General features: G+C 41.0%; 1 protein-coding gene across 4 annotated transcripts; it reads right to left on the reverse strand.

Annotated features, from left to right (window-relative positions):
- Window positions 1–35: 35 nt before the first annotated feature.
- Window positions 36–13,095, reverse strand: cfap92 (cilia and flagella associated protein 92 (putative)). 4 transcript variants are annotated; one of them, XM_044170911.1, is made up of 16 exons: window positions 12,857–13,095; window positions 11,729–11,974; window positions 11,319–11,521; window positions 10,818–11,040; window positions 10,590–10,709; window positions 10,291–10,386; window positions 8,872–9,056; window positions 7,838–8,700; window positions 7,535–7,729; window positions 6,415–6,688; window positions 6,157–6,321; window positions 5,006–5,194; window positions 4,590–4,740; window positions 2,452–2,666; window positions 366–523; window positions 36–250 (listed from the first exon to the last, which is right to left on the reverse strand). In XM_044170911.1, the coding sequence occupies exons 2-16, from the start codon at window positions 11,958–11,960 to the stop codon at window positions 64–66; spliced, it is 3,456 nt and encodes a 1,151-aa protein (XP_044026846.1). In that variant the 5' UTR covers window positions 11,961–11,974; window positions 12,857–13,095; the 3' UTR covers window positions 36–63. The 4 variants fall into 4 exon arrangements, with proteins under 4 accessions (XP_044026846.1, XP_044026837.1, XP_044026830.1 ...); XM_044170902.1 differs by having other exon boundaries at window positions 10,818–11,037; window positions 11,729–11,998; XM_044170895.1 differs by having other exon boundaries at window positions 11,729–11,998.
- Window positions 13,096–17,012: the final 3,917 nt, after the last annotated feature.

A 17,012-nucleotide genomic window follows, 5' to 3' on the forward strand; every position in this document is an offset into this window, starting at 1 on the left:
GCTCTTTAAGTTTAGTGTTATAATTCATTATTACACAAGATACTAGTTTTAATGCTCATGAGCCTATTTGGTATACAAGGTACAGTTTTTGTGGGTTCTGGCTTCTACAATATTCCTGAAAGGCTGGACAGCTGATGTATGTGTCTTCATGTTAGGTGCATACTTTTGAAAAGTGAAGATACTCTTCTCCTTGTCTGTCAGAGGCAGGGCGGTCCGCTTGTACAGGAATGAGTGCTGCTTACTGAATCCACTGTAAGGAGCAACAGAACATACCACATGAACAAAAACATTTTATTATTTTATCTAGCATCTCTTGAGTTTCTTTTTTTTTTTTTTTTTGAATAAAAATGCTAACTGAAACTGACATGTAGTGGTACTTGTTGTACAGAGAGATGTGCCTGCCGATGGTGTTGTTTTTGCTGCTGAGGCTGCAGTTCGTACAGGGGCCTGGAGCCAGAGCCTCACTCTTCTTTTCCTCTGCTTTGTCGTCACCCAAGTTCATCACAGACAGTTGAGGCAAAGGCTGCAACGCAAAAAACTGCTGTTGGCTCACAAACTGAAGGTTCTTACAGTCAACTGCAACCAGATACATGACAAACTGAAAAACATGATCACAAACACTTAAAGTGATATTTTTATAACTATCAAATGACAATATGAGAACAATGTGAAGGGGGTCACTCGTAGTGATGAACCTACAGAGAATTATCACCCGAATGTGCAGCTCCCCTCAGTTTTACGGAGCTTCATAGTGAGTTTCAGCTCAGTGTTTATCTGTCCGGCCCACAACTTCACTGTTTGGTTCACTCTCACTGCTCTCATAGTGTCCTTTTCTGCTGCAGCAGGCGGCTGTTTTCAGAGAAAAAGCTCTAAAAACCCACTGAACGCTACCGGCTCAGCAGCAGACAGCAGACAGACACAGTGGGCAGCTAGCTGGTGAACAGAGCGGAGCATTTAGCAGCTCAAGAGCCAGACATTTCCCTCAGGAGCTGGTGGAGACCAAACACAGAGCTAACAGAGAGAGAATGTTGGACTGACATTCACCGAGTGGGCAGAAACACGATTTCAGATGAATGATAATGTTTCTCTGTAACTGCTGGATGTGTAAATAAGCAACTGTTTGCTGACAAGTTCTTCATATCAACGTACCGTGAAAGGTAAGTATGTATTTATACATTTATATTGCAGGTTTAAGAAATCTTGAAATAATTAAAACTAGATTTTGACACCGGGACCTTTTTCAAGCTCAGATAACAAAATAGCAGCTGCTTTAAAGCCCTTACCACATCACCCGATATGTGCTTTAGTGGTGCACTATCCCAAACTTTTTTTTTTATTCAGAGCACCCATCTGAAATTCACTGCAGGAGTAACAATCCTGTTTCCTCTTATGGACTCATTAGCTCCTTTCGGGTTGCAGCTCCCTGCTCTTCAAACTATTTGATCACCAAAGGCTGAGTGAGGTCTGGAGTTTTTCCTATTCACACCAAGAATTAAAGGACACTTGCCAAATCCAAGCAGGTGAAAATGTCTCCTCATTAGAATCCCTCTACAAACAGATGGAAGATATCAAGAAGCAAGAAATACACTTGTGAGGCATGCCACAACACTATTAGAGTACAGAAGAAAAAACAGAATTCCACGTGGCCTTAGGATCAACAGTCTATGGCTGGCCCATTCAACTGGCGGCCCGCGGGCCACATCCGGGCCAGAAGCAGCCCAGCATACATAAATCTGATATGACAAAATAAGTAAACTACATAAATAGTGTATGGAAGGAGCTAACGAGTGAGCCGTCTCTCTTCCTTCTCATCTCTGTTGAGAGTTCCACATGCGCAGCACCGATCGGCCAGGATGTTTACGGATGTAGTGACGCCGCCAATCATATCTTTCACAAATCAACGTTTTCTCATGTGAGTTCCGACCAGCTGAGCAGCTTTTCAAAACATCTGGCTATTGACAGTCACAAGTAGGGAAGTGCTCTACTGAAAAGATGTCTCTGTCAACCCTAAAACGTAAATTTGACAATGAAAACCGTCAGGTTAACACTGCCTGGACTGGCAAGTACTTGTTTATTTTACCACCATCTGCAAACGCCTACTATTTTTTATTACATTTATTTGCATTTGTTTAAAATTTGCCATTACAAAATCTGTTTAAAATCTGGCCCAACTGAATTTGTAATTGAATAGCCCTGGTCTATGGGATCAACAAAGCTTCTTACGTTGGCCCTGAATTCATGAAAAAGCTGTTGTGACAGATGACTGTATTGTGTGATGTGTCCTTTGTCTTGGACAATGTTGGATAACCCACAGATTTCCAGATGAACAGCATTTCAAAATAATGGCACCGAGTCACAGCCTCAGAAAATGTGCTGCTGTCCAAATATTCCTGGGACTTACAGTTTGTGTGTTCATTATGTCATCAGCTCTGTTAACTGAAAATAATGTACCTTCAGCATCATGCCTGGTTTCCTCAGTGAATACTTCTTCGGTGCATCTTTCAGTATATCTTGAATTCTCTCTGAGTTTCCTCCCATGTGACACTTGAACTCTGGGAAGGGGCCGCTGCATGGTGGGTTGGTGCTGCCGCCAGGAAGCAGCCTCTTCAGCCAGCGACTGTACTGAGCTCTGGCTGCCTCGAGCTGCTCCTGCTGCAGAGGGTCTCCTGAGGATCAACAGCACACACATTTAACTCGGTGGTTTAAAATCTCAATAGATTTTATGCTTTACTGTTCATATAGCTGATAAACTAAACATGTGAGACACTGATTTTACTTCACTGGATGGTTGGACAAACACAACAGGACAGATGTTTTTTGTTAACTGCTTATATCACTGAGGTTCCTCCTTAACCAAATCTATTCTCCAGTGTGGTGTGGGAGTGTGTTACTCAGCAGCGAAAACTGACACTGGCTCAAATAGCCGCCATCTGGAGCTTCAATTAAAACATATCAATATTGGCATTTAATACTGAGAGCTTACAGCCCAGGCAGTTATAGGAAAAACTCCACTCTTGGATAGTCTTAGTTAAAGTGAGTGCATTGCTAGTTGCTAGTTACAGCCTAGTCTCTCGTAGCCATCACACACTCTTTCTTCCCATGTTTTGTAGAATTTTATCGTTAAAACAAAGCAGTTGTTACAAGGTGCCAGATGGGCTTGGGTTACCTGGGGACTAAATCCAAATTGCTGGAAGTTGTCCAAAGACAAGTTTGAAGTTAGGCCTAAATGGTAATACAGTGGTTTAATACATGGACCTGCCTGATATTTACATTAGTCAGTCAACTAACTGGGAAAGGATTATTATGTGAATGCAGAATATGTACAGAGTTGATGTCACTCCCAGCAAGGACACACCAAGCTCTGCACAGCAGGGATTATTAACTTCAAACTTTTTACCCATGAGACCCCAGTTCTGAAAAAAATTTAATAAGTTGCATGTAACCAGACATATTTAATGCTCCAGTCAAAGCCATGGCTCCCCACGTCAAGTGTGTCCCTCTCAGCCCCTGTTTCAAACACTAACTAATGCATCTGGAATTTACTTTTGTACTTCAGCTCCCATATAAATCAATACTTTTGATCATGGTGCTTAAAAGAAATGCACTGAATTAGGATTTTATTAGCTGGAATGATCACAGACCTCTTGAAAAACTCCTACCATAGAAAAACATTTCCATGACACAGTGAGGTCTGAAAGGAAAATCAAATACTGAAAATTCAATAAAGATGTTGCACTTTGTTGTGAATGGTTAAAACCATTTTTGAATGCTGTGTTGTGGTTTTGTTAACTGACTCCATTTGCTGCTGTCTATTTCGGTCTGACAATCTGCTGGCTTGCTGTGATATATAATCCACTGGATCCACTGCATCTAAGTCACTATCAGTAAGTAACTCATATAACTAAGGTAAAATCTCAAGTATACCTTTAAGATTTGAACATAAATAGAATGTAAGTAAATGGGTCACTTACCACTTTAACTTGCTTTGTAATGTAATACTTTTATTTAAGTGTAATTCTTGGATACTTTTGGCTTTTCAGCAATGTAGGACACAACCATGAAAAAATCATATAGCAGCCATATATACAGTATATATATGGCTGCTATATGATTATATATATATATATATATATATATATATATATATATATATATATATATATATATATATATATATATATATATATATATATATATATATATATATATATATATATATATATCTCAGCCTGCCATGTGGCCTGCAGTGAATGACACCTTGTGGCTGCATGACATTATGATATATTGAGGCAGATGTTTGTGGAGAAATTTCTATCTCCCCTATGATGGATTTCTCCTTGTTTACCTGCTGAACTTACATTAAAATACAGTATAAAATGGTGAGTCTGTAAAGAAGCCCTCTCTTTGATTCTGACACCAATGCTGGTGTCATGTAAAGCTGATGTCTTAGATGGCTACAATGGAAATATCTCAGTGTGACATCATAACATTTTACATTTTGCTAGTTACTCACGGGAAAAGAAAAATACACCATTTTCCAACACTTTCAGCAGTTAAAAGTGTTGGTACACTGACACCGCACAGCCTACCAGGCAGGTGAATGGTGACAGCAGGTGGGCCGAAGAAAGGGGGAGGTTTGCTGTAGAGCTGAAAGTCTTCATAGCGCCGACTCCAGGCCCATATGTCCCGTGAAAGTGTGGGCTTCAATATGTTGGCATGTAGGATGTTCTCTCTCCATGGCTGAAAGCACAGTGAACAGTAGTATTATCAACTGAACACTCTACCACAAACACTCCCTATCACTGGATACCTCTGCAGAAAACAGCAAGGTAGATATTATTAGTCAAGTCATGTTGTATGCTATTGGGTCATAGAGAAAGAAGACAGAGTAAGTAAACAGTCATAAAAATGTTATCCCTGTGCTAAGATTCATGGAATGACAATAAACTGAACATTCCTGTTCCTGTGAAAGCCCACACTGCTGGAAGATGAAGAGTGACATCACCTTCCTCAGCTCTTCCACACGAGCCTCATCTGGGTGTCTAGGGTGCACTTTGGACTTGTCACTTCTCATACTTGTGAACCAAACTGTAGAGGCAGCAGTGGAGCCGGAGTCATTTTTAGAAGCCCCGTCTCCTGGCTCCACTGTAGCACTGTGATACTGCTGACTGTAGGTAAACCTCCGCCCTGGCACCTGAAGTTATCACCAGAGAAGCACAATACATTCAACTTCATCTTAGACATGGACACTTCCTTTCTGAGTCCCAGCACACTAAAAACAGAATAATACCAGCCTTATACTTTCACTAAATAACTACTTTGTTCCATAGACTTTACATTTTTGCTGACAATTTCTGAATCCAGGTTTATATTACAAGATGTAATTGTCCTTCCGTTAGGCAGGTAGGCACTAGTTTCCATCCATTTCTGTCTGGCACAAACATCTACTGTATTAGAAGACTCTTGAAACTTGCTTGAGTTGTGTCATGCTTCACAGTGAGTCCTCATTAATTTGTAATTTACAAATTACATGTTGCATTTTCATTGTGTCATAATGCAGTTTAAAGCAGCACTAACTGATTTTGGCCACTTGGGGACAGCGCAACAAGTTGTAAACCCAACATTGACATATTATCGCCTTATAAAGTTGTTATGGCTAACCTGTTAGCAAACAGTTGCCTATTCACAGATCCAGCAGATACAAAGCGACATTAGCATTCATCTGGAGTTGTGTTTCTGGCCCCCTGGCAACTGCAAGTCCGATACTCACTCAACTTTTAGCTCTGTTTCGGTATTCACAACACCTGAGGGAAATATCTCCACTATGATCACCATAGCTAAGCTAAATAGCTGAGAACTGGTAGAGTGAACCCAACAGTACATTTACAGGCTGTAAAACTAAAATCATTTGCTGAAAGAGGCTAAAATGCTCCATAGAGCTTAGAGAACTGCAGAATTGGGATAATTATTTGTGGGTTTGTCACTGCATGTGACTCCTTCCATATTTGTTCATTGTTTAGTGCCGCTTTTCGTAGTTTAAGGTGACAGTGCTTCCCTCTGAGCCACCAAGCTATACCCTGATATATTAAGATGCACAATATACACTATGTATCTATAAAACAGTACTGTACATTATATCCTATATATTCCTCAAACCTGGGCCATCTCTTTGCGGAGCAGCTCCTTGGCTTGCTCATTTGAGTTGAAGGTCTGGATGCTGTAGATGTGTGCTGGCCTGGCAGCAGACTGTTCTATTCTTAATACAGCAGCCTCTGGCTTCTCCAGTCGCTCACTTTCCTCTTGCACTTTTTTAATATTGTCCTGAAAAATGATGTAACATATGAGCGGCTCTGTTAATAAGTCAGATTCTGTTAATAAGTCAGATTCTACCGAGAATAATTTAAGCCTACAAACCTGAATGAAGTCCTTGGACTGTTTGAGCGTCAGCTGCTGGCTATTGCGCTTCCATTTCATATACTCTATGTTGTGTGTGTCGAGCGGTGCATGTCTTTTCATCTGGACAGGCAGAGTGGGCATGTTCGCCTCAGTGTTTGTACTGGCTTTTTGTTCCCACTGCTCAGCATATGTGCCATATTCCTTGCTCATGCTGAGAATCATGTCAGCTGAGGGGAAGAGGTTGCACTGCACCACATCTTTGAGTTGCCTTACTTGACAAAGCTGGCTTAACCTAGGCAAAAAAAAGTCCTTCTCACAATTTAATAAATATGAATTCTATTTTGCCATTTATAACAGATTTTATCCAAAAAAATGCATGGCCTTTCATGTACATAGTCAACTTCTAATAGATTCATGCAAGAGTTTAAAGGATCATACCAGTGATTGTTTTTACAATTTTTGCTGCTTAACTACAATCATGCATACTTTAGTTACATGATTCATAGTTTAGTTTATTTTACACAAAATAATCTTGATCCAAGGTCTACTTACTAGCTGTATTGTCATAACTGAGTCAACTCCATCTGTGATGAAGACCATTAGTTGCTACTATTACTACTATTTCCAAGGTCAGGAATAAACTTTCACATTCTGTGAATACGTAACATTTGTGCCGACCATTTTCAAACATCTGCTGTCCACTGATTGATGGCCGTGTGCTGTACAGTTCCAAACTCATTAAACTCGCTTGAGTTGTGTAATCCATACCAATGAACATCAAGTCTGCACACACTTTTGTCAAAGTTAAATTTTGGTGCGTACTACAGACTAAGTAACTTTTGCTGAACAGCAGCCACTGTGGCTACAATGATAAATGCTAAAACATAGGCTCTTCTCTCATAATGCTACTATTACTCTAACACATATAACAACTTACACAGTGATAATATGTCAGTGTTGTGTTTGCAGCTTGTTCTACATCCCCAAAGTGGCCAAAAACAATCAATTAATGTTGCTTCAAACGTAACAGCATGGTTTGCTGTGATGTACAGTATTCACGATTTGTCATAAATGCAGTAAAACATGCAAGTCACAGGTATGGTCCTTTAAAGCCACTGTAATGTCACTATAAAGGTACCTTGACAAAGCTTGGAAGCAGGGTTGGGGGGCCGTGCCTCGAATGTAGACCAGAGGCTGTCTCATGATGGTCTCTAGTGACTCATGTAAATGGATAGGACTCAGGCCCACATCTAATGAGTCATAGATGCGCTTGAAGAAACCCAGGTTTGAGTTGTAGAGGACTATCACCTGCTCCTCCTCACTCCCACTTAGCCTGCAAAACATCACACAAACTGCCAGATTCTCATAGGAATCTATCCAAATAGACAGCACAGCTGAAAACTGTTAGCACTGGCTGTTAGTGTAGTGTTCATGGGCTTACTTCATAGGAACAGCCTCCCAAAGTATCTTCACTGCTTTATGTTTCAGCCCTTCAAGAACAAAGATGTGTGTCCTCTTATCTAGCACGTGGAATCCTGTAACAAAATCCAGATCCTTGCTCTCATCGTGCTTGAAATTCATTTTGTAATTTGATAGGGCTTCCTCTAGATTTTCCAGCGAGTGTGAGCCCATATGGAAAGCTGATGCATTGATTCTGAGGATCTCTGACCTCAGCTTGGTCATCACAGAGAAGTTGTTATAATCAAAGAGGTAGATGATGCGCCCAAACGGACCATCATAAGACTCCAATTCACAGGTGTCATTCTTAACGTTGAGTGGACAAGCTATCTCAACCTTGACTTTGAGTTGAGAATTGGCATCAAAATAATGGCCTTGTGGCATGGGCTCTCTGCTAGCTGCCGTGTCTGCCATCTTCCTGTTCCATGCACTTCGCTCCTTGTCCAGCAGTGGAGGTGGAGGGCAGCATTTAATTGGTAAGTGCATCTTCAGGCTTTTCTTCTCAAGTAGCAGCTCAGAGAGGTTCAGGCTTGCAATACCATAGGAGTTAATGACTGTTGTCTTCTGTTTTAATTGTGTCGCACCACACAGGATGCCATCATCTGACCCCGTGCCAAACAACGCTGGAGTTTTTGGTGTTTCTTCCAACTTTTTGTCACGATCATGAACCTCTATCTCCATAGGTGGACCGGAGAGGAACTCTTTGAGCTCTTCAGGACTCATCAAGCCAGTCAGGATCACATTCACATCTCTGAAGTAAATGTTGGTGTCATGCTTGTGATAGTTTGTTCTGTGCATGCTCAAGTTATGGAACTTGTACTGGCAATATACAGGCACACATTTTTCCTGGGAAAACAAAAATTAAACATTTCAAAGCTCACTACTAAATGTCAAAGCTTGCAAATCGAATTTTATCAACTCAGAAAAAGTAAATGTGTATTCAACACACATGTACAGTACAAGACATCTATTAATTGTGACATTGTTAATAAACATTAAGTGAGATGTAACTCACACCTGTAAGACGTGGAAAGGGACCCCGGATGAAGGCATTGAGTTGGCTGACAAAATTGTGATGACCAGTGGATTGAGATCAGCCTTCAGTTGGTCAGATATTAAAGGTCTGTCCAGAGAGATGTTGCACATGACCTCAAATACACCAGACGAACAGACTGGGAAGCGTTCAGTCAATGAGGTCTCACCTGGCAGTCACAAAAATAACAGACTACAAAATATGTTCTTTCACAGTTAACATAGTGTCTGAACTTTCGTCCAGACTAAAATATCTCAACAAATATTAAATAGATCTCCGTGAAATTGGTATTCAAAGTCACCATCATTTCTCTCCTAAGTTAGGGTGTAAAGCCGACACTAGAGGCTTAGTAACTACTAGTTAGTTTGTAACTAAATCAGCTACTAAAATAGGTTGCACCACGATTACTTGGGGAAAAAATTGTTGGATGTAAAGTCATAACTAAGGCAAGTGGCCAATCAACGATCAAAGATAGAGATCCATCGTCATGGTTACCGTGTGCATTAGATTTGTGGCTGGCATGAGCCACTTGGCATCGTAGCACATCGTAGTAAGCTAGATTGATATTGAAATATCATATCAATAAATTAGGTCTGTACTGTATTGCTGTGTTGCAAAATGGCATGCAATTAATGAAAAAATGATGCTGTGTGGCAGAAAAACTGCTGTTTTACCATGAGTCAGTATTATTCTGTGACATTTTATGATTTACACCTGCCCTAGGCACATGTGTAACTGTGTAGTTGTTACTTAGAGTTATTTTATAAACGTGGTGCAACCTTTTATTTTAGTAATGCATAAATCACAACTTAATAATTTACACTATAAGTTACACACAGCTGGTGCAAGAGGCTGCAGGCCTCTAAAAATAGAATGAAGACACAAGTAAACTGGTCATAACCAGGATATATATACATCTGATGATGAGGGGTGCAAGTAAACATTGGTTTGTCTTAAAGGTCCAGTGTGCAACATTTAGGAGGAGCTGTTGGCAGAAATGGAATGTAATATTCATAAGTATGTTTTCATTAGTGTATAATCACCTGAAAAAAAGAATTGTTGTGCTTTGTTACCTTAGAATAAGCCGTTTATGTCTTAGAGGGAGTAGGTCCCCTTCCACGGAGGCCGCCATGTTGCACCACCATCTTTCTACGGTGGCCCAGAACAGACAAACCAAACACTGGCTCTAGAGAGGGCCGTTAGCGTTTTTCGCAGCCACCATAGTTTCTCCTACACACTTGGAAGAGGAGGGTGAAGCGAGCGGTATTCAAATGTCTGCAAACTGCAATTTCACCACTAGATGTCACTAAATCCTCCACACTGGACCTTTAAAGGCTTCCAAGTCAAAAGGGCTGGGAAACACTGTTTTAGAGGCTGTTCATGTGAATAAAAGCTTCACTCACCTGCCAACAAACTAATGGGACTGATTTCAGCTGAGGCAGTGCCATTCTTTTTGATATCTTCAAGGTCGAAAGCACCAATTGTGGGTTTTTGAAATCCTGTTTTGGTGAGAGGAACCAAGTTATATCTGTCTATAAAAAGGGTTATGAAAAATACATCTATCGTAGCTTCCACGGAATTATATAAGCATGAAGTTTGGCAAAGATGTACAATAAGACACCAGTGTGCATAAACCAGTGCAGCATCATTATTTACCACTGATTATGATTCCATAATTAATAAGGACAAATGGTAGATTTACCTGTTTCGGAGCCCACCTCTGAATTGCAATTAAACAGTATATCACTTTTGTGCTTTTTAGATGTGTTTGACTTCCTCTCAAATAAGGCTCTCAGTTTGTTTACCATAGTCTTGATACCACCTTAGAGTGAAGATATCATTTCCATTACATCATTTTATATAAAAACACAATATACACCATATTTATAATGTTTGGGTCACTTTGGGCCAAGTTGAAATTGATGCTCACCACACATGTCTGTTGCATCTTCAGGCTGATCCTGTGGCTGTCTGAAGACTCTCAGTCTTTCATAGCGGGCCTGGCTGGACAATTTGTCCTTACTGTTCCATATCAGGAGCTTGATCTTATGAGGAAGTAGACTGATCAACATGTGCCTGTTGACTCTGACGTTGAAATTCTGGGTCCAACCAACCCATGTCTGATCTCCTTCATGCCATGTTCTCAGAATCTGCTGTGAAAAATCCACACATTTATTTTTGCATTATAGGCACCGACTATTATACATTTTATTCAACAGCAGGAAGTTTTGAAGCGTTTATTACCAGAAATCATCATCCTTGATTTGATGATGATAGTAACAACGCCTGTGCAGTGATGGGTCATTTACTGTAATTCTAGACAATATAGCTGCTTTATTGTTGTTCATTCAGGATGTTCATGAATTGTTCATTAAGGACACACACACACACACACACACACACACACACACATGCACCAGATCATGGTTACCTTGAACTCGTCTTCTTTGTACATTTTTGCTACTGGCCCAAACACTACTAAGTCCACTTTGACTGTCTCTGTATCACCTGGCAACAACTTGTATTCAATATGATAGCAGCTCTGAGACTTATGGGCTTTCATCAGAACAGTAGATGAATCTTTATATGTTTTCCTAGCCTTTTCAGGAGCTTCGGGGACATCAGCTTCTTCCCCTAAAATGGGACAAATGTTTGTGAATGAGATCAAGGATTAAATGAATCTGTAATCTGTTTCTTACATTGTAGTATTGATTTGTAGTACATTTCAGCACACTAAGATTCCCACACTAATTCATCCATCAGACTTTCCGTTTGAGTACTTATTAATATCCCTGTGGGGGCTAAAGTTAATCATTCATATATTCTGTATGACAAACTTACCTCTTGGGACAGCTAGGGCAATGTAAACTGTCCATGTGACGTAATAAGAGCTGTCATCTGTGTGTGTTGTGATGATATCCTCAATTAAACCTGACCTGTTTTCCAAACCATGCTCCATGGACAACGAATCAGTCTCAAGGACAAGGACATCTTCCTGTCTTTTATCTGTAACTTCTCCATCATCACAGTCTGACTGTGAATTACAAAGGCCTGTCTCTGACATGTTGGCCATGGGGTCTGATTCCACTGAAATATTTTCCATGAAAAACACTGTAAGAAAAGGGTAAATGAAAAAGGACAACAGGAGGATTTTTGTGCTAACATTTCATATGTAGTCCGTAAGTAAGAGCTAATTGTCAGGAGACGGTTATCCACAGTTCTCACCTTCCAAAAAATGTAAATAGTTCATAAGTGTCCTATAGCCACTATGACACAACAGTCTCTTTAAATACTCTTAATTAATAATTAGTTTACCCCTGAAAACACACCAAACACAAGGTCAATTAATTTGAAATGGTGAAAACTAAACACCTTAATTTTAAAACTAATTAACCAACAAATTTAGTCTATTTGAATGACCCTTTCCCCTAATAATTTACACATTCATTTGAGATATGTGACAATAATTGTCAATTTGAGGTGTTATTGATGTTGGGATAGGTTTACATCGGGGGTGTGGAATATATTCCAGTGGAAATAAATGATATGTTAAGGGATTCTTATTCAGTACTCAGGTAGGATTTGGGTTTTACCCTACAATGGGCTAAATAAATGTATATGGATAATGGATTATAATACGGTATATTAAGTGGTTTTAAAATGTTCTCTGCATGGATTAAGGAGTTTACATTTTATAAATGAACATAACAGGTACTCCTTAATTGTATACATAGGCCTACCCTAATATATTACATTGCATGAATTTAATTTTAATTAACACCTCAAAAGTAAATTTATGAAATTAACTTTCATCAGCGAAATAAGTTAGGTTAGCTCATTCTGGAAATGTAATGAAATAAGAAAAAAAAAACGGTACAATTTCTCTGACAACTATGTGTTTTAGTATTTGTATGAATAATTGAATATTAAAACAACACATTACTGTACGGTTTTTTCTTGTTTGCTCACCTCAGCTCCTGTTGGTCAGAATATGAAGAGTTTTAAGCTAACGTTATAGTAACGCCGCAGACGTTTAAAGTCCTCCCAGTATTATACAGTAGTGTCAGTTACTCAAACATATCTCTGGACTTCTGGTCACTTTACCTGAACTATAAGTTCCAAAGCTGCTAACTCACTTAATAAAATGAATGTTATGTGCCGTAGGAAAGTGGTTCACACAAACTTCAACCAATGTGATTTCTATGAGTGCAACGCGTCGCCATGACAACCGATGTGGAGGAAGTGAGGTGTAGCTGCCCTCACGTGCTGTTGGGACTCTCGGAATTACGTACCACGGAAGAAAACGACTCGTGTAGTCGGATGTTTTTTTTTTTTTTTTATTTATAGTTCAATTCAAGAAGATTTATTTGTGTCAACGTCATGAAAGGAATTAGCCAACATACTGTTACAATTATGGACTGAAAAACAATCCAAGCAGACACATCTGGTTAATACAGGGAAAAGGTACAGTAGTTTGAACCTTGTCAGGAAAGCACATGTTTAAGCAATTTACAGTTAAGGTAGCCTACTATAAAATTATACTGGGAGCTTTGAAGTTTATACATTTTTATATAGGCCTATGTATAATTTCCTCATAAAGTTATATAATTTGTTGTTGCCGTAATAAGCTGTCTTATTATGTACAAAACATGGTAGAACCAGATAGACGTCTTCATTTTCTCTCGCTCGGGTTGCAGAGGGATGACGTTTAGATGCAGAGAGGATGAATGACATTTTGAATTTTTCTGCAAGTAAACAACCAGGCTATTAAGACATAGGCTGGTTTCATTCACTTTCATTACACTGACAGTTAGGGTTCATTCGTTGCAATAGCCAAACATTGAGTCTCTTCAGGGAGGAGGAGCCACAGGTAGCCCACTGCTACTCGCAGGATGACATGCCCGGCCTGTTTGCCTCAGCTGCTGGAAGGATGGGCATCCCCTTGTCACCCCAACCTTCCCACTCCTCCCGGGCCCCAGACAAGGGTTTCACCACGGACCTCCACACCCAACCTTGTGGGAAGCCCCGCTTGCACTTTGTGTGCCCCAAAATGGTACCAATTTTTGCTTTTGCCCAACGTGAGTGGGCCGCGCCGCTAGCTGCCAAAACCTCCGGCAGTGGCTTACGCCACCTACTCCACAATCGAGAACTGAGAATGGGACAGGAGTGTGCTGTCGCTGCGCTGCCGCCCACCACGCTCCCCCTGGTTGGGAACAAAGCCGTTGCTATCGTCTTAGAGAGACAAGGTAATGGCTAGCCTGCATGATAGTTCTTATGCTGGTGCTGCTCAGGGTGAACCACATGCTACCAAAATGGCTTTCCTGGCGGGCTCCCTTGACAAGCTCACCCACAAAAAGGCCAAGCTGTCGGAAGCGGAGATTGCGAAAGTCCAGACCTCGGCCGCCACTTTCCTCCGGATGGCCCAGGCGCACGCCGTTAACAGTGACCGGACCATGTGTGCCGCTCAGGTGGGGCAGAGGGCCCTCTGGCTTGGCCTTTCCTCACTCAAAGACCGGGAGCAGCGCCCCCTCCTCAATACACCCCTCTCCACTGAGTCGCTTTTCAGCCCGAACATCAGGGCCATGATTGAGCAGCTGGAGGAAGCCAAGAAGGCATCGGAGCAGCTGGCTCCTTACCTCCGTCCTCAGACACAGCAGCCACAGTCCCAGCCCCAGCTGTATCCCCCGCAGCAGCATCGTCCACAGTAGCATCGGCCGCAGCAGAGCAGCCACCCCCTTCCGCTTCCCCCGTCTCCCCATCGCGTCCAGGCCCGTGGCAAGAGTCCTTGGGCTGCTCATTCCTCTGCCCCCAGCTGGAGGCAGTACTAGCATCCCTACGCTAATCAGTTTGCCAATAACGGTTGTAAACTTTATTAGGCCTCTGAGCGTCTTTTTTCTACCTCTACACCTTCTGACACACAGGCTGTTTCAGATGTTAGCGTGCCTGACCAGACTCGCCATGTTAGCTCCACCCAGTAAGGGATTGGGTCCCTTCTCCCTGATTGGGTCCCCTTCTCCCCGTGAGCATTAATCACACCACTAAACTCTGTCGACCCTGAGGTTAGCACAGTTAGCCAGGTTGGTAGCATTCTCAGTTATACTAGCTGTTGTGTTAGCGAGGTGGTTAGCCATACTTTTAACACTGTTAGCGATGTCTACCGTTGTGTTAGCTCTGGTGTTGATGCTTTTTAGCAGTGTTAGCCTTGCTGACTGTGTGAGGCCCCTACCTCTTTTTCTGCTGCGGAGACAGCACTACCAGATTCACTGGTAGTGATGTGGACTGGCAAACTTTCAGACATCTTAGAAGTAAAAGTACTTACATGGTGAAAAAGGTTAAATCTACCTACTATTTGAACAATCTGTCTAACTGTGGTAACAACAAAATTCTGGAAAGTGATCAAATCTCTCAAAGGCTTCATCAACCCTCCCTCAACATATTATACTGGTCTCTAAAATTGTGAATGATAAAAAGGAGATTTGTAATGCTTTTAATGATCATTTTATCAAATCAAGCTCTTTGTTTGATCAACTCCGTGGCTTGGTTGAGACACTAGTCTCAAGACAATGTCTCTATCACTATTTCAGAGGAAGAGGGGGTCTTATTTCCAAGAAAAGTTTCTTTCTCATTTCGACCAATTAAGTTTGAAGTTCTCCATGCTTTGTGTAATGCCAAGTGCATGAAAAGGTCTTTGGGCGCAGACCAGTTAGACCTATATCTCTTAAAGCTTGCTGCCCCCATGATTGCTGAGCCTTTGACAAATTTTAAATTTTGCTGGTTCAATTCCAAAAGTCTGGAAATCAGCCTTAGTGACTCCGCTACATAAAGGAGGAGATACAAATTATCTGAATAACTATAAAGCTATCTCAAAACTCTCATGTCTTTCAAAGTTGTTGGAATCTTTTGTAAATGAACAGCTCTGTACTTTTTGGCTGCAAATGCTATTTTAAGTCCCAACTAATCTGGGTTTAGAGCTGGTATAGCACCATTACAGCAGAGACTTTGGTTGTAAATGATAGTTTCTGTTCTTGATAGTAGGAAACATTGTGCAGCTTTGTTTATTGATTTGTCAAAGGCTTTTGTCACTGTTAATCACAGACTACTTCTGGATAAACTGGCCTTGCTGGGTTTAGAGGAGGCATCCTTTAAATGGTTTCAGGACTACCTCTCTGATAGAACACAGTGCATAGATGCTATAGCATTGAATTCAGAGGTTTTGAGTTTAAAAAAATAGTGTGCCACAAGGTTCAATATTAGGCCCATTGTTGTTTACTTTTTATATTAATGATATCTGTGCCTCAGTAGACAACTGTAAAACTAATTTCTATGCAGGTGCTACCATTCTTTATGCTTCTGTGCCATCTGTGGAACAATTCAATTTTATTTATATAGCGTCAATTCATAACAGAAGTTATCTCACTGCACTTTTCCTATAGAGCAGGTCTAGACCGTACTCTTTATAATATTAATTACAGAGACCCAACAAATCCCACCATGAGCAAGCACTTGGCGACCTCCTTTTAAGTGGCAGAAACCTCGAGCAGAACCAAACTCAAAGGTGGGTGGCCATCTGCTGCTGCCATGTTGGGTTGTGAGAGAGAGAGAAGGGGGGAGGGGGGAGGGGGGAGGGAAGCACAATGCAAATACCACTTAGAATTTTAAAATAGTAATAATGCAATGGTAGTGGTAATATTAATATTAATAAAATAATAATGATAGGACTGATAGTCATAGGAATAATAATGACCATATTAGTAACAGAGCCAATAACAACAACTGTAGTAGCAGTTGTCGAGCAGGAACATGGGAGCAGCAGGTGGCCCACAACCACAGATCCAGACTCTGCAGCTCCGGAGGCAGAAATACCTGCTGAAAGTGACAGAAGGAGAGAGGAGAGAGACGAGAAAGCACAGAACTACGGGAGAGAGAAGATGTCGAGTTAGTAACATGCAGTAATGGGATAAAAATGCATACAGATGGAGAGGGAGAGGAGGAGAGAGGAAAGAGGTGCATCATGGGAAGTCTCCCGGCAGTCTAGGCCTATAGCAGTATAACTAAGGGATGGTTCAGGGCTCACCCAAGCCAGCCCTAACTATAAGCTTTATCAAAGAGGAAAGTCTTTAGTCTA

The sequence above is a fragment of the Siniperca chuatsi genome, linkage group LG2 (assembly GCF_020085105.1).
Source record: "Siniperca chuatsi isolate FFG_IHB_CAS linkage group LG2, ASM2008510v1, whole genome shotgun sequence".
Lineage (NCBI taxonomy): Eukaryota > Metazoa > Chordata > Actinopteri > Centrarchiformes > Sinipercidae > Siniperca > Siniperca chuatsi.

What these genes read in the sequence shown, in the direction of transcription:
- cfap92 (XM_044170895.1), bottom strand. Translation starts at nt 11,990, where the DNA reads ATGGAAAATATTTCAGTGGAATCAGACCCCATGGCCAACATGTCAGAG. An exon ending in AGATGCAACAGACATGTGTG is followed by an intron (nt 10,710 to 10,817) that starts GTGAGCATCAAT and finishes CTTCACTCTAAG; the next exon opens with GTGGTATCAAGACTATGGTA. An exon ending in TACAACAAGTACCACTACAT is followed by an intron (nt 251 to 365) that starts GTCAGTTTCAGT and finishes TGCTCCTTACAG; the next exon opens with TGGATTCAGTAAGCAGCACT.